Source organism: Podarcis vaucheri (genome assembly GCF_965113315.1).
Source record: "Podarcis vaucheri genome assembly, chromosome: 17".
NCBI classification, from domain to species: domain Eukaryota; kingdom Metazoa; phylum Chordata; class Lepidosauria; order Squamata; family Lacertidae; genus Podarcis; species Podarcis vaucheri.
In genome coordinates this window covers 32,389,029-32,413,077 of record NC_138755.1, presented here as the reverse complement: position 1 = coordinate 32,413,077, position 24,049 = coordinate 32,389,029, and the positions used below count along the sequence as shown (strand labels likewise).

Sequence of the window (24,049 nt, the reverse complement as noted above, 5' to 3'; positions counted from 1 at the left end):
ACCAAAGAGTTGGTGATAGCACAGGCATCCTGGCATTGGGAAGCCAATTAGCACGTGCACTGTGACAAAATTCCATTGCCCTGATGCTATCCACAAGAGCGGACACTCATCCCCCTCACCTTTCACCCTTCAGAAGCCCCTTTTTCCAAGCACGGCCACTTTAAGGCCAGTTACAGACAGGATGAAATGACTTTTGGATATTGCTGTGTCTGATATAAGATATGTGCCCATATATTTTATTTTTTGGCCTTTTTGCCCCATGTAGAATGCAAAGAGGTCACTGCTGGCACTTGATAGCATATGTTGTATAGAAGATAAGCAGGTGAATGAACCCTCGATACTGTGGATGTTATTACTTGGTCCTGAGCTGGTCTGAGGACAGAGATGCCCTCTGCGGTTGCTGCAGGATCTGATCTCTCTCTGGCTATGTTGTTGCTAGTTGAGCAGCTGACTTAGGTTGAGGGAGATGGATGTCTGTAAGCAAGTACAGACCTACCCAACCATGTCCGTGTTTTGTCCTGTGTGGATGCTGGATTGCATCATTGTTTATACTGCTGGTGTATTTGTGTTTTATTAATGCATCACTCTTTTCCGGGAATGTTTTTTCTCCAGGAATGTTAACCAGCACCAAAGGGTGGAGCCTACGTTTTAGATATAAGTAGGTGTGTTAAGGGGATGCGGGTGGCGCTGTGGGTTAAACCACAGAGCCTAGGACATGCCGATCAGAAGGTCGCCGGTTCGAATCCCCGCGACAGGGTGAGCTCCTGTTGCTCGGTCCCTGCTCCTGCCAACCTAGCAGTTCGAAAGCACGTCAAAGTGCAAGTAGATAAATAGGTACCACTCCGGCGGGAAGGTAAACTGCGTTTCCGTGCGCTGCTCTGGTTCGCCAGAAGCGGCTTAGTCATGCTGGCCACATGACCCGGAAGCTGTGCGCCGGCTCCCTCAGCCAATAAAGCGAGATGAGCACTGCAACCCCAGAGTCGGTCACGACTGGACCTAATGGTCAGGGGTCCCTTTAGGTGTGTTAAACTGACCGATTCTATTCATGCTTCAAACCCTACTTAATTCAAAGGACCTTCCTCTCAAAAAAGTGTGTCCCACATCCTTAAGCTGCGCCCCACATCCTTGGGAGCAAATCCTATTGAACTCTGTATGACTTATCTTTGGGTAAATGTGCTTAGGAAAGGACTATTGACCTTAGAGGAAATATTTTAAATACCTCCTTCTTTTTTAAAAAAATCTCACTGATATTACCACCACCCCCTCCGTCTGCTCAGACTTGCACACCACAAAGTTGTGTCCTTTGAGATGTTGTTGGGCTGTGTACACATTGTCTCTTTAAAGCACTCTGGAAGCACATTCTTGCCCTCAAAGAATTCTGGGCACTGTAGTTTACCCCTCACTGAATTCCAGTACAGTGGTACCTCAGGTTACAGACGCTTCAGGTTACATACACAGACTCCGCTAACCCAGGAATAGTACCTCGGGTTATCAACTTTGCTTCAGGATGAGAATAGGAATTGTGCTCCGGCAGCGGGAGGCCCCATTAGCTAAAGTGGTACCTCAGGTTAAGAACAGTTTCATGTTAAGAACGGACCTCAGGAACAAATTAAGGTCTTAACCCGAGGTACCACTGTACCCAGCAACCTTTAACCCTTTTAAGCAGAGGGTGGATGGTCATCTGTCATGGATGGTATAGTTGAGATTACTGCACTGCAGGGGGTGGGACTAGAATCACTAGGTGACCCCTGGAGCCCCTTCCAACTCTATGATTCTGTGAACGAGGCCTCTGAAGGTCCAACGATCAGATGATTCTTAGGTCTTCAAAAACCCAGTTCAAAGGGGGTCACAAAACCACTGTTTGAGAGGGGCTTCAGAAGATATCTTCAGAAGCCCTCCCCCACAACAAGCCATCTTGCCCTGTGCTCAGCTCCAAACACCCTGCCCTTACCTACCCCACACCTGATGTCAGGTGTAGGACCAGTGGCTGTAGCTTTGCCAAAATGGCCTCCAAGCCAAATGGGGAGGCCGACTTAGCCCATGGGCCAGAGTTCCCCTCCTGTTGGAGGCACTATACCTCTGCATGCCAGTCGTTGGCCATCATCACAAGCGATGAAGGTACTGTTGCCCACTCAGGCCCTGCTTGGGGCTTCCTATAGGTATCTGCTTGTGAGAACAGGATGCTGTCCTCGATGAGCCTTGGGCCTGATCCAGCAGGTTCCTCTCATGTTCTTACGCTTGCATGAAGGGTGGTCTATAAATATTTATTGTCTCTAAAAAAGTTTAATTAGTATTTTAATGCAATCTTATTCCCACCCACTCCCAACAGGTTGGGTTCTAAAACCACAATAACTGCATACCATTGAGCATATCATATACAGTGGTACCTCAGGTTAAGAACTTAATGCGTTCTGGAGGTCCGTTCTTAACCTGAAACTGTTCTTAACCTGAGGTACCACTTTAGATAATGGGGGCTGCCGTCATGCCACTGCTGCGCGATTTCTGTTCTCATCCTGAAGCAAAGTTCTTAACCTGAGGTACTATTTCTGGGTTAGCAAAATCTGTAACCTGAAGCGTCTGTAACCTGAGGTACCACTGTATTTAGTATCACTGAATATTTAAAAACTTTCCTATACACAGGGCTGCCTCCAGATGTCTTCTAAAGGTTGTGTAGTTGTGTAGTTACTTATCTCCTTGGCTTGGGGGGGCACATAACTCCATACCCTCCAACATTTTGCTGAAATATTGGTGGGGGGGACATTGGTGGCTCTGTGGTCTAAACCAGTGTTTCCCAACCGGTGTTCCGTGGCACACTTCTGTGCCGTGAGACATTGGCTGGTGTGCCGTGGGAGGGAGGCGGGCGAGTCGGGCGGTGAGAGGCGGCGGCGAGGATCCGCGTCGAGCCAGGGGCGGCTCCGCGGTGGTGGTGCCGAGCGGCGGGGCAGCGCGTGCAAAAGGGAGGAGCGCGAGACAGCGGAGGAGGAGGAGGCCGGCATGTCCGGGCAGCAGCAGCAACAACAGCAGCAGCAACTCCCGGCGACGGCTCCTCAAGCCCCGCCGCCGCCCCCTCCGCCCGCTATCGCCGCCACCACCACAACAGCCGCCGCCGCCTCAGTTGCCGCCGTCCCTCAGTCCCTCGCTCTGCTGCCTCCTCCCACCCCCAAAGCTTGGAGGTTCCCCGGCAAGGGGGAGGGAAAAAACTTTCACTTTCGTGCGTCCCTCCCAGCGTGACGCTGCGCGCTGACGTCACGGGGCTGTGCCGCGGTGGTGTGCCGCGAGATTTTTTTCATTAAACAGGTGTGCCGTTGCCCAAAAAAGTTTGGGAAACACTGGTCTAAACCACAGAGCCTAGGGCTTGCCGATCGGAAGGTCGGCAGTTCGAATCCCCACAACGGGGTGAGCTCCCATTGCTCTGTCCCAGCTCCTGCCAACCTAGCAGTTCTAAAGCACGTCAAAGTGCAAGTAGATAAATAGGTACCGCTCCGGCGGGAAGGTAAACAGTGTTCCCGTGCGCTGCTCTGGTTCGCCAGAAGCGGCATAGTCCTGCTGGCCACATGACCCGGAAAAACTGTCTGTAGGCAAACGTCGGCTCCCTTGGCCTATAGAACAAGATGAGCGCCGCAACCCCAGAGTCGTTCATGACTGGACTTAACTGTCAGGGGTCCTTTACCTTTTTTCAAGGAAAAGTAGGACAGTATGGGATGGAATCAGAAACCGGGACGGCTTCTGTAAATCCGGGACTATCCCTGGAAAATAGGGGCACTTGGAGCAGCCTTTCTCTGTGGGTCCCCAGATGTTGTTGGACAACACCCCCATCACTCCTAGCTAGCAAGCCCAGAGCTCAGGAGGAGTTGTAGTCCAACAACATCTGGGGACCCACAGGCTGAGAACTGCTGACTTGGAGGGTCTGCGTCTGGGTGCTGCAGTTGCTGGAAACCAGTGGCGTAGCGTGGGTTGTCAGCACCCGGGGCAAGGCAAGTAATTTGCGCCCCCTAACCCCCAGGTGTTGCGCCCGGTGCGGCTGGCCCCCCCCTGCACCCCCCACGCTACGCCACTGCTGGAAACCACAGGAGGGGGAGAGGACTCTTAGCCTGGGATCCTGCTTGCTCCCCCACCCCCCAAAGGCATTTGTTTGGCCACTGTGAGAATAGGATGCTTTACTAGAAGGGCTATTTGGTCCAGCAAGCTCTTCTGCTATTCCTTCAGTTGAAACCACTGGACTTTCTCCCAGGCTACTTTGCACCTGGTCTGCCTCCTTTCCAGGATGGCTCTGGGTAACTGGACGTCCTACTAAGGGAATGCGCCTTACAACTTGCCAGATCGGGAGAATCCAGCAGGAGGCCGACAGGGACCCTGGCGCTTAGGTCAGAGAGGAGAGAGAAAGGGGGAGTTCGGGGCGGGGGAGCGGGGGGAGAGAGAGAGACGGCGGCGGGAGCGAGTTTAGGGTTAGGCACCTCCTGCGGCCAATCCCGCCGAGTGCGTGCCTTCGTGCCTCCTCCATCCAGGGGCTGCTGCCGGGATTGCACAGTTCGGCGCTGAAGCAACTTTTGCAAGGAGGCGAGAGCTTCCATAAGGGAAGGAGAAAAGGACCCGTCCCTGGAGGGGGGGTGGGAGAGGGAATTCCTGCTTCCGCACACACCCCACCCCTCCCCTCCCCTCGGCATGGCGAGCCCCCCCTTCCCTCCGCCTGGCACAGGGACCCTTTAAGGGGAGGGGGCAGCGCCTGGAAGGCTTGGCTAGGGGATGACTCGGGATTGGGCCGCTGGGGCAGCCGCCTTAGGTGCACCACCGGGAGGAAAACACGGGCCGGGCTTTAAAAAACCAAAACAAACCCAACTCGGCGCAACTTCGGCGGAGGCGAGCGAGCCGATTCCCGCCGCCGTTTCCTTTTCCTCCCCGCTGCCTGCCTGCTCCCCCCATCCGTGCTCCGGGCGTGGAGTGAACTAGGATGGTGGTGCACAGCGCCGGGGCTGGCTTGCTGCTCAACTGTCTCCTCCTCCTGCTGGCTGGAGCGAAGCAGAGCCGGGATCCCGCTGCAACCAGCTGCCAGACCCACAGGAAAGTAAGTTCACTCCCGGGGGAGGGGAGAAGTCCGGGGTGGGGGTGCGGGGGGGGAGAGAGACTGTCTCCTGCAAACTTGGGCAGGATGGCGCGAGGCCAGCAGAGTCGCCTCGAGACTTTTTTTTGCTTATATTCTCCCATTTGGGGGAAGCCTCTCAAACTCGGGTGTGTTTTGAGAGCAACGCACCTTCCCTTTTCTAGGGGGCTGGAGGAGAGCAGCGCCAGAAAGTGGGGTGGGGGATGGACCCCCAGGAGGTTGAGCTTGGCTGCTCCGCTGTTGTATCCACGCACCGCACTTTCGCATGCACGAGGGAAAGTTTTGCTGCTGCTGCTGCGTGTTTTTTCTCTCTCCTTTTTTTTTTTTTTTGCAAACTGAGTTTCACGCTAGGTGCTGGACTTGTCAGCAGGAATTTTGCAGGAGGGGAAAAGTGCTGCCGGCAAACTGGGCTGCCTCATCCCACCCCACCTTCGCTTGCAAGGCAGCCCCACCAGTGTCATGCGGCACATTTAAATGGGTGTGTTGGGGGCATGGGCTGGGGAGGGGGCAGGAGGAGCCCAGAAGCGCGTGTCAGAGCCACGTCCGCATGCACCCTTGCCCGGGAGTGAGGCTCACCAGTCACAGCTGGGGCTGGACTTCTGGCTCCCGGTGCATGAAATCTGCACTGCCAGTTTGCGAGCGTGTGGAAGGTGTGCTGCCAGGACTCTTTGTTGCTCCTCCTGCTTCGCAAGACACTTAACAGGGGGCTCCTGCTCTGGAATCTGTTGCAGCCTCGAGAGTTGTCTGCATTGAACTCAGTGGCCGGGGGGGGGGTGAAGGACTTGCTTCTGAGTAGACCCCAACCTGCCAACGTGGGTTCTCGCCTCCAGCAGCTGCGTGCGAAAGGCGGCCTCGGAGGGGGGAAACGCCTTTCCGAGAAGCTGAGAGAGAGAGAAGTGATGTGATGTCCGCCTTGGCCGTCGTTTGGGTGGAGTGATGTCTTTAAAAAAAGAAAGACAGACATGAGGCTGGGGTGTAAATTAGCCTTTGATGGGATTTAGAGTGCCTTTAATGAGATCCAGCGGGGAGAGGAGATAAGGTTCAGTGGAGGTGCCAGCCTGCTGTTTGTTTGGGTCATCCACTCTTTGGTTTTGTTTACTTTTAACACTTCTCACTCCTCTGCCAATTCCTCCAACCCCCTCCTCCCCCCCCTCTTTCCCCATAGCATCCCGCCAGGATGGAAGGCTGGCAGGCGGTTCTTGCATTCCGAATGCACCTCATCAGGGCTTCATTTGTTCTGTTTGTTTTATCTCCTGTTCCTTTTAAGGGAGACGTTTTGCTCTTGCACACCTTAAAAAAAATGGGTAGGGTTTTAACTGCGCTAAAAAGCCTTTCTGGTACATCCCACATTTTGCAGGCTGCTGAAAAATCTTAAACTCCAGTTAAAGTAACTTTTCTTTGCCACAACTATTAAAAACGGGTACCGGTACATTTTTCTTAGGGGAAAAACACAACCCTGTAGAAAAGAGAGTGCAGTCTTCACAGATTATTGGAAAAACCAGGCTGTTTTGTGGATGGCCCCTATAATCCCATACCCTGGAGATCCTAATTGAGATGCAGAATATGAAGATACCGTGAGACATACTTTGAAAAGTCTTTGGAAAAGACTGGAGCGAACAACCTTCTTTAAGCATGTTTACTCAGAGGCATCCCACTGTGTCCAGCAGAGGTTCCCTCCCAAATGTTCATGGAACTGCAGCTAAGGCTGAACTCTGTGGAGTATCTTTCTGAGTAAGCTTGCTCTGGCCTGACTCCTGAACAGCTTTTAATAAGAAGTGCAGGTGGAAGGAAATATTTCAGCCAACACCACAATCCCCTGCATGCTTACTTGGAAGTCTGGGCCCACTGAAATGTTTACTTTGAAGTAAACATGCACAAGGCCGCCTGGCAGTTCCACAGAGTTAACATTTGTTTCTTGGAACCCCATAGGTTAAAAATAAGTTACCTAGCTGTGCACAGGATCATGGCCATTGCTGATAGGAGCAGAGGGAGAAATCCCAGAAAAGGACAGCTAAAGGAAACCAGCACAGAGAGAATTTATAGCAGAGAGTCCACAGAACTGTTTTGAAAATTGTTTTTGCCATTCTAATTCTAAATGCATTTAATGGAAGCAAGTTAATATTGATCTATTGCCATGCAGCCTCGACTGGGGCATGAGACAGTTAACATGACATTAGAGCAGTGTATCATGATGCATTAGGCCCTTCCTGTGTGGGTCATCTGGAAGCGCAGTTGACAATGACAGAAATAAATTGGCATTTAACAAAACAAGCTGTAGAGACACTGGACTCAGTCCAACAAAAGTTAGTCACAAGCAGCAGCTTTATCTTATGTGCATTTATTCAGAAGTGAATCCCACTGAGTTTAGTGGGAGTTACTCTCAAGGAGGCATGCACAGTGGCGTAGCGTGGGTTGTCAGCACCCGGGGCAAGGCAAGTAATTTGCGCCCCCTAACCCATGGATTTGCGCCCCCTAACCCTAACCCCCAGATGTTGCGCCCGGTGCGGCCGGCCCCCCCTGCACCCCCACGCTACGCCACTGGGCATGCACAGGTTTGCAAAGCTGTACTGTAGTTCCCTTGAAATAAATGAGACTTGAGCTAGTCCCCAGTTCCATTCCATTGCCTTAAATAGAACTTGGTTACTATCAAATCGTGTTTGCTTTCGTCCGGTGGGTCAATATACATCCTCTAAGCATACAGAAAATGGTGGACAACCATGGTGGCATCTGAAACAATGGATGCTACTAACATTCATGGAGTACATGCCTGATGGCTTCAGTGTGCAAATAGGTTTGCTCCGGAGGAGATTCTTCAGAAAGCTTGTTCCAAAAATAATTTAAGGGCTTTAAACTGTGTATTTAAATTGGGCCCAGAATCAAATTGGAAGCCCGTTCAACTGATAAAGCAGGTGATCATATCCTCTGTCAGCAGCAGTGCTGCTGTTTTCTATTCTAAATTATAGTTTCTGTACACTTCTCAAGGGCAGGCCCATATGCAGGGTGCTACAGCAGTCTAATCTGAAAGTAACCAAGGTGTGTACAACTTCTCTATAAAAGACCATGGTTGGCGAACCAGTGGAAGCTGGGCAGAAGCACCTGTCTGGGAGCCAAGCTAAGTCCAGCAGTAGTCTCAGATTGCACACCAACTCCTTTTATGGGGAGTGCAATTCCCTCTAGAACAGGGAATTCCTAATTTGATCTCTCATATTGCTTAAACTCACATCTAGTCCTTCACTGGTCCCAGCCACTGATTTAGGAGCTCCCCTAGAATTGGACTGAGAGGAAAGACAGAATAGGGTATAACTAGCATCCTGATAGGGACGCGAGTGGCGCTGTGGGTAAAACCTCAGTGCCTAGGACTTGCCGATCGTATGGTCGGCGGTTCGAATCCCCGCGAAGGGGTGAGCTCCCGTCTTTCGGTCCCAGCTCCTGCCTACCTAGCAGTTCGAAAACACCCCTAAGTGCAAGTAGATAAATAGGTACCCCTTTATAGCGGGAAGGTAAACGGCGTTTCCGTGTGCTGCGCTGGTGCTGGCTCACCAGAGCAGCTTTGTCACACTGGCCACGTGACCCGGAAGTGTCTCCGGACAGCGCTGGCCCCCGGCCTCTCAAGTGAGATGGGCGCACAACCCTAGAGTCAGACACGACTGGCCCGTACGGGCAGGGGTACCTTTACCTTTACCTTACTAGCATCCTGATAAAAAAAAAAAAATCCTTCCAGCAGCACCTTAGAGACCAACTAAGTTAGTTATTGGTAGCATCCTGATGACACTTCACCTAGAACTCTGGATTACCTTTCCCAGTGGTTTCATGTAAATGTTGAAAAACATAGGAAAGGGACATCCTTGCAGAACTCCTCCAGGAGGTAAGGGCATAGAGATGATGAAGACAAGTCTTTCAGTTCTGCTTTGAAACTTGCTCTTCAGGAGTTATTGGAACCAACCGCAGTAAGATGGTGCCTCCAGGCTGCTGAGAAGAGTACAATGCTTAATTCTATCAAAAGCTGCTGTGAGGTTCAACATAGTCAGCAGATTTACTTCCACTGTCTTGCTTCTAGCAAAGCTAATCTATCAGGGTGACCAGAGCAGTTTCTTCCCCTGAACCAGAATGGGAATTAGACTGAAGAGAAACTAGGTAATCTGACATCCCTGGAATTGCAAGTCCAACACATGCTGTGCTTCTTTATTCAAGAATAGCATAGCTGAGGCTGGTTGATAGCTAGTAAGTTCAGTAACATCTAGGAAATGTTTGTTTCATACAAGCCTCATCACCGTTGAAATGCTACCTTAATACAGCAAAGTATTTGCCAACCAGTATTTACCAGCCTTCTCTGGTAGCTTTTACCAACCAGAACTGATGTGGATCTAGTACATTTCTCCAAGAATCATGCACACATTCTCAGGGTGAACAGATTTAAAAGTATCCATAAAAATAATACAGCATTGTCAACTTCTCTGTGCGTTTAGATACCTGCCTCATTTTATTCAAAGACTCCCCCAGTGCATTTTGAACTCAGATGTACCAAATTCTCCCCCAAACAAAATTCAGTTGAGTTTGAAACATTTTTGGGAATATTGTATCTGTATAGGAACAACTCATTAAAAAAATGCTGTTTTTCTAAAGCAAGAGTAGCAGATTCCTATACTCCTGGTTTGCACACAAATGTGGAAGCACTTAGTTGATCAAAGGAGGTACCTGGCTACAGTCAGGAATCCTTTTTGAGTGGGGTGGGGGGGGGAGGATGCTGATTGTATGGTGGAAGGATTTCTAACTGACCAGAAAAGTGCCCCGCCTGGCTTAAGACTCTTTAACAACACTTTTATCTGCAGAAATCAACAGATGATGCTTTTTAGCATTATCACCTGCTAATGCCTGGGCTCAAGCTGTTGTTTAAGGGCTTAGGTTGCAATCCCTAAACCCACTAACCTGAGAGTAAGCCCCACTGAATTTAATGGCACTTACTTCTGAGTAGGCAAGGGTAGGATTTAAGCCTTGATGACATAAGCTGGTTGAAAAATTGGCAGATCTAATGTTTTTCTCAAACCCCGCTAATTCTACACTGAAGTCCTAAATTCAGTTATGGAGTGGATGAGATATCACTCAGGAACTCCGTAATACAGTGGTACCTCAGGTTACATACGCTTCAGGTTACATACGCTTCAGGTTACAGACTCCGCTAACCCAGAAATAGTGCTTCAGGTTAAGGACTTTGCTTCAGGATGAGAACAGAAATTGTGCTCCGGCAATGCGGCGGCAGCAGGAGGCCCCATTAGCTAAAGTAGTGCTTCATGTTAAGAACAGTTTCATGTTAAGAATGGACCTCCTGAATGAATTAAGTACTTAACCCGAGGTACTACTGTATCTTTTTGGTATTCTGCCCCTATCTGTATATCTGCCTACTTTGAACATTGATGCTTGCTCTGCAACATCAAAGTAGCATTAGTATCTTCCTCCAAGGCACCCTTGCAGTCTTGCCTGTAATTCTTAAGGCTGCCATTTTCATTTATTGGTGTGGCTCCTCTACCTTTAATAGCAGCTTGATTTGCAGAAATTTAAGAGGACTAGCTTTTCCTGGCATGGGCACAAGGTGTTGCAGAAAAGCTTCTTGTCTGGTTGGCATTATAGGCATGGGACCACTGAAAACAGAAGAAATTGCCTGCTACATTGCTAATACATATTGCTCCCTTTTCAAGTATATTACATAAATGGCACTTGAGCCACTGTGTTTGAATCTGTGTGGTAAGGCTTGTGGTCACTGTTTAGCAAGACTACACTAGGGGAAGGTGGAGTACAGCTTTGGTCTTGCAGTCTAATAAACTGGCTATGAATCAGGAAGTCCCAGTTTTGAATATTTCCTCTGCCACAGTCTTTCAATACTGTATAGCCTCAGCTCCCCATCTACAATATGAGGATAATAACACTGACCTACTTCACAGGATTGTTGTAAGGGTTACTGAGATAACGTCACCTCTAGGCCAGCCGCTCTCACTTAGCCTTGGCACCTGCAACATGGAGATAAAAATACTGACCTAATTTACAGGATCGTTGTAATGATTACAGAGATAATATTACTGACTTTTGCAGGAACATTGTAACGATTATGGAGTTATTATATGTCAGGTGCTTTGAACACTTGAAGGCGCTATAGGAATGCTAATTAGTGGAAATTAAACGCTTCCTTCATGTTTTGCATGTGGGTTTTGTTTGCGCATGCACACCCTCTTCAAACAGAGGGTGACGTTTTGGATGCAGCTGAATCTGATACCTGTTTTGCTTGAAGTCTGGTAACCTGACCTCTGGACTTCCCTTTGCCATATGCAAGTCATATTTTATTACAGAAGCTGGACCTTCAAGTGAAAAACTTACTATCTGAAGAGGAAAGGGTTCAGTATTCAATACCTGCGCCAACCTTTTCCACCTAAATAGATGGGACTTTAAAGTGTGCTATACAGCAATAAAACACGGTTTTCCTCTTTCCTTTCATGGTGATTCTCTTGGTTATTTATTGTAAGTACGGTAAATCAGGTCCATGCTTTGGTTTCCCTAGTGGGGATTGGCTTCCGGCAGAGAGATTTATGTGGCTGCTTAGGTTTGCCACGGAGAGAAGTGTATTTTAGAAGTGCTTAACTTTGGCTGGGATTTGGTCCAGGGGTTTGGTGAGGTTCTGCATTTGTGTTCAACCTGCAGCTGTAGTTTTGAAAACTCCCCCTTTAATTTCCCATAGCATAGATTAAGCCAATGCAATTGCTGTCTGAATGATAGGTGGGAGGTGAAACGTGTTCAAAGGCAGCTCATTATCTCCTGATTAAAAGGTATTGCCACCTGTAGCTTTCCTTGGTGTTAAGTCTGCTTCCATGAGAATGGAAGGTAAATGCTCACATTCACTCACCTTGTGCTAAGTAGCACCAGCTTCACCTGGTTAGTTAAAAAAAAAACCACCCTAGACCTTAAAGGTGTATTGTACCCAATGATGAGCATGTTTGCTTATTTATTAAGTTTTTGTCATGCTCTTTTTCAAATGAAGGTTGGTCAAGTAGGTTAGAGAGAGAGGGAGGGACAGGCTGTCACCAGTAGGGTGGCCAGGTCAGAAAGTGAGATCCTGTGCTTTCTACACAGCTATTAAAGGTGCAAGAGTCCCCCCTCCCCCCCCCCCGCTGCAGATGACTGCCCTAGTTCCCAGTGAGCTTTATTGCTTGAGTGCTATTTAAATTGGACTCTCTTCTTTGCCTTCTACATTTAGAAGAGTACCACTACCGAGAAGCCCCTCTGCCTGGTTCCCTGTAACTTCTTGCAGGGAGAGAACTGCCAGAAGGCCCTCAGCACTGGACCTCAGTGTCCGGGCAGAATGATGGGGGTGGAGACGCTCCTTCAGGTCTACTGGGCGGAGGCTGTTTAGGGCATGGGTAGGCAAACTAAGGCCCGGGGGCCGGATGCGGCCCAATTGCCTTCTCAGTCTTGCCTGCGGACAGTCCAGGAATCAGCATGTTTTTACATGAGTAGAATTGTGCTTTTATTTAAAATGCATCTCTGGGGTATTTGTGGGGCATAGGGATTCATTCATCTCCCCCCCCCCCAATATAGTCTGCCTCCCCACAAGGTCTGAGGGACAGTGGACCGGCCCCCTGCTGAAAAAGTTCGCTGACCCCAGGTTTAGGGCTTTAAAGGTCAGCACCAACACTTTGAATTGAAATGTACTGGGAGCCAATGTAGGTCTTTCAGGACCAGTGTTATGTGGTCTCGGTGGCCGCTCCCTAACAATATTATATTGAACATTGGTCAAGTATATAAAGCCTGGTTTTGCAGAGAGAGTTGAGCCAGAGGTCCCCAAAAAAGGCTTGACTTAATATCCAGACATGTCTGTGGAGGTGTGTCTGCCCCACTGAAAATGCTGTGGGGCTGGTGTTGCTCCTTTCGAACTGGCCCTGTGGTTCTACCTTTAACATGATTTGCAGGTGGTGATGTTTTATATCCATGCCCATTGCCCTTGCAATTCCAGCATATACAGTGGTACCTCGGGTTAAAAACTTAATTCGTTCTGGAGGTCCGTTCTTAACCTGAAACTGTTCTTAACCTGAAGCACCACTTTAGCTAATGGGGCCTTCTGCTGCTGCCGTACCGCCGCTGTACGATTTCTGTTCTCATCCTGAAGCAAAGTTCTTAACCTGAAGCACTATTTCTGGGTTAGCGGAGTCTGTAACCTGAAGCGTCTGTAACCCGAGGTACCACTGTAATGCTGTTGTTAGGCACTTCACTGCCTGAGTGGACCTGCAAATATTTCCCATTCCACTCCCCGCCCCAACCTCATACTGTATGTATCTGCAGCTCCAATGATAGACCTTTGCTGCACAAAGCTATTTCCCCTCCTTCCCCCTCCAGTGGAGCATCCATAATTTCCAGAGCACTGCGCACAGTTCCAGAGCACTAGATGGGAGGTGACTGGGCGACATGGCCTCAAGAGAGCCTGTAGTACAGTCCACTTTGCAGTGAAGGCAAACATTATTTAAAGTTAAAACGCTGCCAGTGACACACTCAGCCTGACTTTGTCCCCTTGTCTTGAAGGGCAGATGGATGGTGGCAGCTGTGGGGGAATGAGGTTGATCTGCCAGCCTTCTTCATCCACTGTCTGAATGGGGAAGCGCACCATGAGTTGGCCCTTAAATAAAATTGGACGCTTGTAGCTTATGCTGCTGCAATAGCTGTATGGTTGCTTCCTGGTGCCACCTGAATCTTGTGTCCTGCAGTTGCAGCGCTTGTCCAGCGGGTGAAGCTAAGCCACTTGGCTTAAGTGGAATGCAAGAGGGCAGAACAAACTTTCTGGAGAGAATTGAGTGCCTGCTCCGAAACGAAGGGTGTGCGCATGTGTGACCATGATTGTTGTAGAGTAGGAGGAGAAATGGACTGTCTCTCCTACCCCATTGCTAGCAAGTGACCCTCTCGTGTAGTTTTAAATAAAAAGGAGGCTATGCCTACACAAGGGAGACGGGTAGCACTGTGGGTTAAACCACAGAGCCTAGGGCTTGCCGATCAGAAGGTCGGTGGTTCAAATCCCCGCGACAGGGTGACATCCCATTGCTCGGTCCCTGCTCCTGCCAACCTATCAGTTTGAAAGCACGTCAAAGTGCAAGTAGATAAATAGGTACCGCTCCATCGGGAAGGTAAACAGCATTTCCATGCGCTGCTCGGGTTCGCCAGAAGCGGCTTAGTCCTGCTGGCCACATGACCCGGAAGCTGTACGCCGGCTCCCTCAGCCAATAAAGCGAGATGAGCGCCGCAACCCCAGACTGGACTTAATGGTCAGGGGTCCCTTTCCTTTATGACCTACACAAAATTTTCTTGGCTTCACAGAACTGTCAGGTAATAGGAAGTCACCAAACAGTATTTGTCAGAGTCATTTGATCAGGGTCACAGCCAGAGTTGTTCGTGTGTGCTGCATTGGCAGAGGCTTCTAAAGTTGGTTCATACTAACATTTGTTTGGCCAGGAACGTTCCGTCGTCATCGTCGTCGTCTTCTTCATTATACAATAATGGCAATATGTGTGTCCGTGCTTCTTACTTGGATACCTTTTTGGAACTGAAGCTCAAAATGTAAGGTGTAAGTCTGCTATGTTTTTATGGTTTGCTGTGCTGGACAGCAGCAGTTTGCTCTCTTGTTTTGAGGTTGGAACCCACATCCTGCCTCCTGACCAGCACCTTGCCTGCTGCATACCTGGGACATTGCATATCATGAAGCTGGAAAATGATTCAGGGGTTCCCTTCCCTGCGGTCCGTTTGGGCCTGTTATTCTGATTTGTAAAATTATCTCGAAAGGGTGTTCTGTAGGGAGAAGATGGTCCTGTCATCTGAAGGGGGGATTCCCATAACCCCTTTATTCCCTTCCGTGCACGACTTGCCTTGCTCTCTGTTTGGCACCTGATATTTAAAAGTGAGCAAATCTCCATTTATATGTTTCAGTCACTTCTTTCAAATCATAACTACCTTTCTATGCCCCCTTCCCTGCAAAGATCTCAAGTACATGTTTTCCCCCCTCTCTGCTTTCTCTTCGCAACAACACTGTGAGGTAAGTCAAGCTGAAAAATAGATCACCCAGTGGGTTTCATGTGGCTGAGTAGGGATTTGAACTCTGGTCCAACACATTATTTATTTAATTTGCATACCGCCCTATACCCACAGGTTTCAGGGCGGTTACAATATAAAAACACAAAATAAATGCAACAACAACAGCAGCAGCAGCAACGTAATAGTAATAGTAGTGATAACAACAACAACAAAAACAACCCTATAACCCCTTCCTCCTCAACAAATTTTCAAAGGGCATTGGATGTCAACCAGCCAAAGGCCTGGTTAAAGAGGAACTTTTTTTGTCTGGCACCAAAAGGTGCATAATGAAGGCACCTGGCGAACCTCCCTGGGGAGAGCATTCCACAGACAGGGAGCCACTGCAAAGAAGGCCCATTCTTTTCACCATCTTACACAACACCACCGTTAGAGATGAGAACCTCCTGGTTTCTGAAGAAGGTTGTAGCTAATGCTTGTTCTGTTTGGAGAAGACCTATTGAAATCAATAGACACAACTAACGTGGGTCTACTCTGAGTAAAACTCAGTTGCATACAATCCAGACTTCTCAAATAATGTGAGTTGTCTTGGACTTCTGTATTAACTTTTACCTATGGGAGCTTCCAGAGGTGTGGCTCTTCCGGCATGAGATTCAGTCCTTTGGTAGCAGATTCAGGTCAAGCAGTGTCACAGTTGCTCTGGCCCTCTTCCACACCAAGCCTGACCCATCCCCTTACCAAAAGACGGTGGGGTTTTTGTTTTGTTTTTTTGGTCATAGGGAGAGCGATAGGAAAATGCACTGGAAATTGTGGGGTGATACTTGCTTGGCACAACATCCTGGGTTCTCCCTGCGTGCAAATCAGAATTAAGGCTCAATAAATAGCTGGTGTCTGCTAACTTCTATGTGCAGACAAGCGAATGCTTGGTTAACAGGCCATCTGGAAACGGCATTTTCTTTTCTGTTAAGGAAATTCCTAAATTGTCCATCCCTGGCTTTGTGAGAGCCAGTTCTTAGTGTAATAAACAAAATCTGCCCTTATTCCCTTATGGGGGACACAAGAGCCTTTATAGAGTCCTTTCTTCTCCATCGGTAGAAGAAAATAACAGAGGCCAACCAGAGAATATTGAGAAGCAAAGCAGCTAGTAAGCCTGATCCTTATTCAACAGTTGCAACAGGGTGCTCCCCTCACATGCAGGAGGACAGAGGAGGACCCAGAACAAAGGTGTGCCTGCCCTTATATAGACATTTTAAATTCCCTGCCCTGGAGCTCAAGACCACCCCTCCATACATCATACATACATCACAGAAAAGGTGGTCTACAACAACCTGTCTGCCAGGTTATCTGATAATGCCTTATTTGATTGCCTTTCCTGGTAGTCTGGCCATTTCTTTGAGATGGTTCCCTCACCCCCTCTCTCCTTGCAGAGAAAAGATTTGGTCAGTCAAAGTGGTTTCAGGACGGTCTTCCTGTGCTGCTCCAGACATGTGGTTTATATATTTATGTACATGTTTGCTTGGTACATTTATGAACATTTATTATATATCTAAGACCTGAATTTTTTTTATTTCATTAGGTTCCTAGAGCAATATAGCTTTCTCTCCCCCATCAACTTCATCCTACATGGTTGCTGTTTTTTGTTTTTTTTTTTAATTCCACTACATTTTGTGAAAAGAACCACTAATGTTCTGACTTCCCCCACTGTTGTCTTTTAGAAGAGCAGTGTGGGGAATGGCAGGCAAAGCAGCCATCATCCCTCCTGATACATAGGAATTTGCCCTGTGTGTTGAACCCAAGCTTCTCCAACATATTAGATAATACTGGCACGCAGTATTGTAGCTCTAATGTTTCCCACTAAACAGTTTTCAGATTATCTTTGAAGGTGAAAATGATGGCAGGTTATAGGGTACTACATTCAGATATGTTCCCATTCGGATTATCAACGAGAAAAGCTTGTTGCTTCTCAAACATTCCTGTGAACCGGCAACACTGAATACACTTACCAACAAATGACATGGGAAACGTTTCTTTCTAGAATGGAATGTTACTTCCTGTTTTGGTCCTAGAAATGCTATTTTATCCTTTCCTTGTGGGTGGGGGGAGGGGGGCAGCAAGAGGCGATGAACTCTTTGGATTTCTTTTTTGTAGAAAGCTTGAATTAGGTTTGCATCTATTTTTAAATACCTAAAAAATAAAACATATTAGTGAGCCAGCCAAAATAGCTTTCCCCCGAAAGGAATGAACACCTCTCAGCTGCCAAAGGCCACTCGAAGCCTGTGTGCAAGCCAAAATGAAATGGGGGAAAGTTATATGTAGCACTGATTCATTTCAGTAGGACTGGTACATGAGAAGGCCAAGTAAACTATATCCACGTTTGTCCTCCAGGCTAAGGACCTGATGTAAGTAAGTAGATTTAGGCCCTTTGCACACATCAGGTTTTTAGGAGCGCACCTAAAAATATGAAGTATGACTTAAGTCACTTCCAGACTGTCGCTGTTTTGCAGATGAGATTCAGTCATGCACAAGCAAATCAGAATTAAAGTGATTTTGATGTGGCACTCTTGTGCAACAATAATTTTATCCCCTAAATAGTACTTCCTTGCTGTAAGAATGTTGCTGTGGAAATTAAAGGCTCTGGCAGCCGTCCATAGATGCCAATGGCTGACACTTTCTGGAGCCTTAGGGAGACCTGGCTTCTATTGGCCTCATCTTGTCCTATCTGCATCCTAGTGCTCATTGGCATGGTAAACTTGAGCCTGGGCTTTACCACTTCAATCTGCAGGGGTGTGTGTGTGTGTGTGTGTGTGTGTGTGTGTGTGGAGGGGGTGTCACATAAAGGAAATGCCCTCCATCAAAGAAAGCAAGTTGGTCCCTACATACAGAAGAGTAACATGTTGGGGAGAATGCTAGGCTAGAACCAGGGGCGCCGACTTATAAAAAATATTGGGGGAGCCCGCGAAAGCTCATGAATAATAAATAAGCTCATGAATATGCAGATAAAGTGGCGCCGCCTCCTCGTGAGCGAATAGGGGAGAGCGTGCTGCGCCTATTAATCAGCTCCGAAGGAAATTGGGTGGAGCTTTTGCTCGGGAGGGAGGGCAGGAGGCATGCAGCCCGACCCTGTGCATTTTGGGCTGGGGGAGGGGCGGCGGTGGCGCTCTGCTGGAGGGGCGTCCGAGATTATTGGGGGGCAGAGCCCCCCCCAAATGAATTTTTGAGGGGGCTCGGGCCCCCTCAGGCCCCATGGAGTCGGCGCCTATGGCTAGAACCGTTCTTTCTGACATGTCAGCCTTTTATTGACTTTCTGCATGGAAGAGCACATAAGAACCCCCCACCAGTGGTAGACGCCAGGCTTAGGCTTACCCCTGCATTGAGAAACTAGCCCCTTATCTAAGAGGGCAATTGTCCTATTGCTAGATATCATGATGGAAACAGCTGCCTCTTGGTTTATAAATAATCGGTGGTGAGTAAACCTGCTTATTGTGGTCTCACAGATGTTTCACAGGTCCCATTTTATGCCTCAGGTTGTAAGAAGGTGGTAATATTCTTGACTTTATAAAGTACAGCGGTACCTCAGGTTAAGAACTTAATTTGTTCTGGAGGTCCGTTCTTAACGTGAAACTGTTCTTAACCTGAGGTACCACTTTAGCTAATGGGGCCTCCTGCTGCCGCTGCACGATTTCTGTTCTCATCCTGAGGTAAAGTTCTTAACCTGAGGCACTACTTCTGGGTTAGTGTAGTCTGTAACCTGAAGTGTCTGTAACCCGAGGTACCACTGTATAGAAAAGTATTTGAGGGATACCCACCTAAGCGCTCTGCTTGGGTTTCGTTTTTTTTCCCTTTTGCTCCCATTCACACCCCTGTTTTGTTATGTAGGGTTTAGAAAAAAACTTATTATGAGGGAAGAGCAGTTCTGGTGGTGTAAGCTGACTGACCTCCCCTCCCCTCACCCCAACCACAAAATTTAGTTTTAAATTTGCAGTGCAGAGAGTCTTGACAGTCATCACCAATGCCCTGCATAGGACATTCATCCCAAACACAGGTCTTTGTCTCATCATGGGGCTTTCAATACATTAGATTTGAAAACAGAGAAGGGAGTTAATGAAATTCTGAGCGGTCCAGGGGGCAATACCTTTTCTTTCTGCGATGTCTTTTAGATAGACTTGGATCCTTATGTGTGCTCTTTGTCACATAAAGATCAGGCTTGTTTAAAACAAAGGAGTGTTGACCTTCCAACCCTCTCCAAGCCTGTGGTGGCTTTCAGGACTCTTTGTTTGCTTTTAAGTGGGTAGGTGACACTTCTCGCCTTTCTGGGTTTTCAGTTATCTTCATTCATCTTATCACCACATAAAATAGTTGTTTTGTTTTTCTTTTCTTTTTTTTTTAAAAAAAAATCATTTGCCTTTAAGTTAGGTTAGTCTCTTAGTATTAGATTTTTGAACTAATAAAAGTAAATATGGGATGTTTGAAGCATCACAATTTTTTCATATTGGGAAATGTTGGGGACTTTGATGTTTTACAAAATCACTTGCACGTTTACTGAAATGAAACCAAAGTTCTTGCTCTTTGAAATACATTTTTAAAAAACCTTGGGGGGGGGTAGGTATTTCTGTGCTTTTACAAAAAACAACAACCCCCCAACCTTTCTGTTATCAAAAGGATATATGTCTAGAGAAATGCATTGTTTTCATATAAAATATGTGTGTATGTTGCTTATTGCCGTGAACTTTAAATGTCCATTTTTACTTCAGCTTGCATTAGACCAGTTAGCCAATTCTTCTGCTTGCCTCAAAGATTACTTTCTCTGTTTCTGCTATCTCTTGTGTAGCTGGTCATTAAGGGAATAGTTGCTGGTTTCTAATATCTAGGTAAGATGCTTTTTTTCTGCCACTCATTTTTTGGGGGGAAGACTAGTTTTGACGTCATTTAACATTAGCACCGCACCTGCAATCACAAAGCCTAGCTCTACTGCCTCAGTGACTTTAGAGCCCAGCCAAACAACTTGTCCACCAATTGAATATGACTGACACTGATCTCCCATGTTATCTCTCCATATAGTGCCCTGTTTTCATTGTTGTGTTTCCTTCTCTTCAGCAAAGCGAGCTGAACTCCTTCCTGTGGACTATAAAAAGAGACCCGCCATCCTACTTTTTTGGTACCATTCACGTCCCGTATACCCGGGTCTGGGATTTTATCCCTGACAACTCCAAGAGGGCCTTCCAGCAGAGCCATATTGTCTACTTTGAATTGGACCTCACCGATCCCTACACAATCTCTGCTCTTACCAGTTGCCAGCTCCTGCCACAGGGCGAAAACCTTCAGGATGTGCTCCCCAGGGACATTTACCGCCGGCTCAAGCGCCACTTGGAATACGTCAAGCTCATGATGCCTTCCTGGATGACTCCAGACCAACGGGGCAAAGGCCTGTATGCTGACTATCTCTTCAATGCCATCGCAGGCAACTGGGAGAGGAAAAGGCCGGTATGGGTCATGCTGATGGTGAATTCTCTGACTGAGGTGGACATTAAGTCACGTGGTGTGCCTGTCTTGGATCTCTACCTCGCCCAGGAAGCTGAACGCCTTCGAAAGCAGACCGGGGCAGTGGAAAAAGTAGAGGAGCAATGCCACCCATTGAACGGCCTCAGTTTCTCCCAGGTAAGGGAAACTGAAGATTTCTTCGCCCACTGTCCTATACATCCTACAGTCTGTGCTTTGACCATTCTTAGTTGGCAATCCACATTCCCCTTTCATCAGAGGTTGGGGGGCTGAGACCACAAAGCGGGCAAAATATTTGAATTGGCTTCTTGCATTGGAATTCTGGAATGCTCCTTAGGGAGATTCCAGAACTCTGCTTCTTGTCAAAGAAGCAAATGTCCCGGCCTTAGGAGGTCCGGACCATAGGAGCACACTCTGTCAAGACCCTCAGCACTTGAAATTTCTGGTTACTGAAACATGTAGATAGATGCATCTCTTCTCCACTTGCAGAAAGCTGAGTTTTGCCTGCTTCCTCATGTTGTGTTTGACTTCCTAATTAATCATTGGCAACTGCCGCTTTCAACTTAAATAGGGTATTTGGCAAAGTGCTTAGTAACACTGATAGCAGCGGTGTAGCGTGGGTTGTCAGCACCCGGGGAAAGGCAAGTAATTTGTGCCCCCTAACCTGCCGCCGCTGCCAGCTTCTTCTTGCTGCTGCCTGGTCTGGTCTGGTGTGGTTCTCTCAGTGCTCAGCACTGCGCTGGGTGGCCGCTGCACTGTCCCTCCCCCAGATAGTCCCTCGCTCTCTCTCCGCACCGCACGCCTGGCACCCACCCCCTCCACAGTGGGCGGCGACCCAGCGGCTCGGATCGGATTCGCACAGCCAGCACTGCAGTGAGAGAGAGTGAGTGAGCCAGGTAGGGGCAGAGAGCTGCAAGTGCGAGCGCCCCCCCCAGATGTTGCGCCTGGTGCGGGCGGCCCCCCTGCACCCCCCACGCTACGCCACTGACTGATAGCAACACGACATGGATTTACTTAGGAAGGGCACCTTTCAGTATAGGATATCATGGAATACGTTCAAGAATGCAACATGTTGGAGTGCACATTGACTAATAGCAAACATGTTGAACCAATTAAAAAATTCTCCAGTAGCACCTTAGATACCAACTAAGTTTGTTCTGGGCATAAGCTTTCGTGTGCATGCACACTTCTTCAGATATCTGAACACGAAAGCTTATAGCCAGAACAAACTTAGTTGGTCTCTAAGGTGCTACTGGACAATTTTATAATTTATTTCGACTGTGTCAGACCAACACAGCTACCTGCCAAAAGTGAGGTTTGTATGATTGTTGGCAGTTGGGAAGACACAGCACAACCATGCTGCGCCCATTCCCTTGCTAGTTTGATTTCAAACTGTGTGGGCAAAGAAAGTGGGTCACTTGACACAGGGTCAGATTGCGTCCTTTAGAGGCCCTAAGCACTTAAAAGATTTTTGCGCCCCCATATATATCTAATTCAAAATGTAAACAATGAAAAACCATAAAATAAAATTTTACTTTTCCGAATGAAACAAAACCCTACAGTAAGATGGAAGGATGGATAGTTTTCTGTATACTTCTATTTTACATTTGGAAAAAAAATCTCCTACTTTTTCCAATTGCAAAGCCCATGGTAAATCTGGCAATGGAAAAAGGGTAATTCTCCTTGAATAATAAATACTCCCTTAAGAACAGAAGGAGAGTGTGCTGGATCCGACCAATGGCCTTATATCTAGTCCAACGTCCTGTTGTCACAGTGACCAACCAGATGCCCATTATGGGAAGCAGGATTTGAGCGCAAGAGCCCTCTCCCCTCCTGTGGTTTCTGTATTCTGTATTCAGAAGTATCACCGCTTCCGAGTGTGGAGGCAGATCATCGCCATCCTGGCCTTCGATAGCCCTCTCCTCTTCCACAAATTTGTCTAATCCGCTTTTAAAGCCATCCAAGTTGGTGGCCATTACTGTCCCCTGTGAAAAGCAAGTTCCTTAGTTTTAACTGTGCGCTGCGTGAAGGACTTTGTCATCTCTCTTTGAATCTTGCAACATTCAGCTTCGCTGGGTGGTCCCCAAGTTCTCAGTGTCCCAAGAGAGGGAGAAAACCCTTTCTCTGCACACCGTGTGGCATTTAAAAACTGCATTCCAGGGGGTTGGACTACATGACCCTACGGGAGCCTTTCAACTCTACAAATCTGCGACTGAAAGGCAGGTGGAAAGGAAGCGCCTGGATTCCAGTGAGCCACAAACTCCTCTAGGAGCAGGGGGAAAGCCACCTGTCTATCCATGAATAATCATAGTTTAGAGGTCCTGGGCCCAGGGCCTTCTCAGTGATGGCTCCGACCTGGTGGAATGCTCTTTCCCATGAGACCAGGGCCCTGCAGGATTTAACTTCCTTCCACAGGGCCTGTAAGACAGAGCTATTCTGCTTGGCTTACAATTTGAACTTAGCCTGATCTTCTTCCCCCCCTCCCTCCCTTCCCCCACCCCTTTTTATGGAGATTACCCGCTCTGGGATCCCACAGCTAATTCTCCCTTGGTCTCCTCGCTGGCCCAAATAGGACTAATTTAGCCAGCTAGCCCTGGTGATCATCTAATGTTTATTGGATGGATTTCCCCCCTAAATTGATTTTTGAATTCTGAATTTATTGTTATTCACGTTTTATACTGTATTTTATGCTGTTTTTTGTTGCATCAATTACCGTATTTTCCGCCCTATAGGACGCACCGGCCCATAGGGCGCACCTAGATTTTGCGGGGGGAATTAAGGGAAAAAAATTATTCGCGCTGCGCCTCCCCGCTGTCCCCCGAGTTTGTGGGGCTGGCGACGGGGAGGAGCAGGCTTTTCCCCCCTGCCAGCCTTCTAACCTAGTCGGGGGACAGCGGGATGGTGGCATTCTGCCTCCCCGCTGTCCCCCGAGCTTGTGGGGCTGGCGGTGGGGCTCTCCTGAAGCCTGGAGAGTGAGAGGGGTCGGTGCACACCTACCGCTCTCGCTCTCGAGGCTTCAGCGAAAGCCTGCATTCGCCCCATAGGACGCACACACATTTCCCCTTCATTTTTGGAAGGGAAAAAGTGCGTCCTATAGGGCGAAAAATACGGTAAGTGTTTTAAATTTGTTGTTAGCCGCCCTGAGCACAGTTTTCTGAACCGGGAAAGGCGGGGTATAAATAAAAAATTATTATTATTATCCCCCAAAAGTTGGCACTCTCCTACAAATGCATGCATTTTGAAAACCCTTTCTCCGTCTTGGGTGCTTTAAGCTCATTCAACTGCCGATCCAGACCCTGGGGCAGTGGTTTCCCCTCCTCACCGTTCCACCCAGGACCCCCCCCCCCTTGCTCCTCCTTATCACCAGCTCCTGAGCGCCACCGAGTGGCACCTTATTTTTTT

General features: G+C 48.1%; 1 protein-coding gene across 6 annotated transcripts in view; it reads left to right on the top strand.

Moving 5' to 3' along the window:
• The window catches only part of TRABD2A (TraB domain containing 2A), a 125,750-nt gene that overhangs the window by 51,839 nt on the left and 49,862 nt on the right, over positions 1–24,049 (top strand). For 2 of the 6 annotated variants that reach the window (XM_082204962.1, XM_082204961.1), the window contains exon 2: positions 20,246–20,806. In XM_082204962.1, the coding sequence (XP_082061088.1) occupies positions 20,246–20,806 (561 nt within the window). Of the gene's footprint in view, positions 1–4,425; positions 5,063–18,950; positions 19,194–20,245; positions 20,807–24,049 lie in introns of those variants that run through there. The other 4 variants (XM_082204963.1, XM_082204964.1, XM_082204959.1 and 1 more) reach the window with 4 other exon arrangements.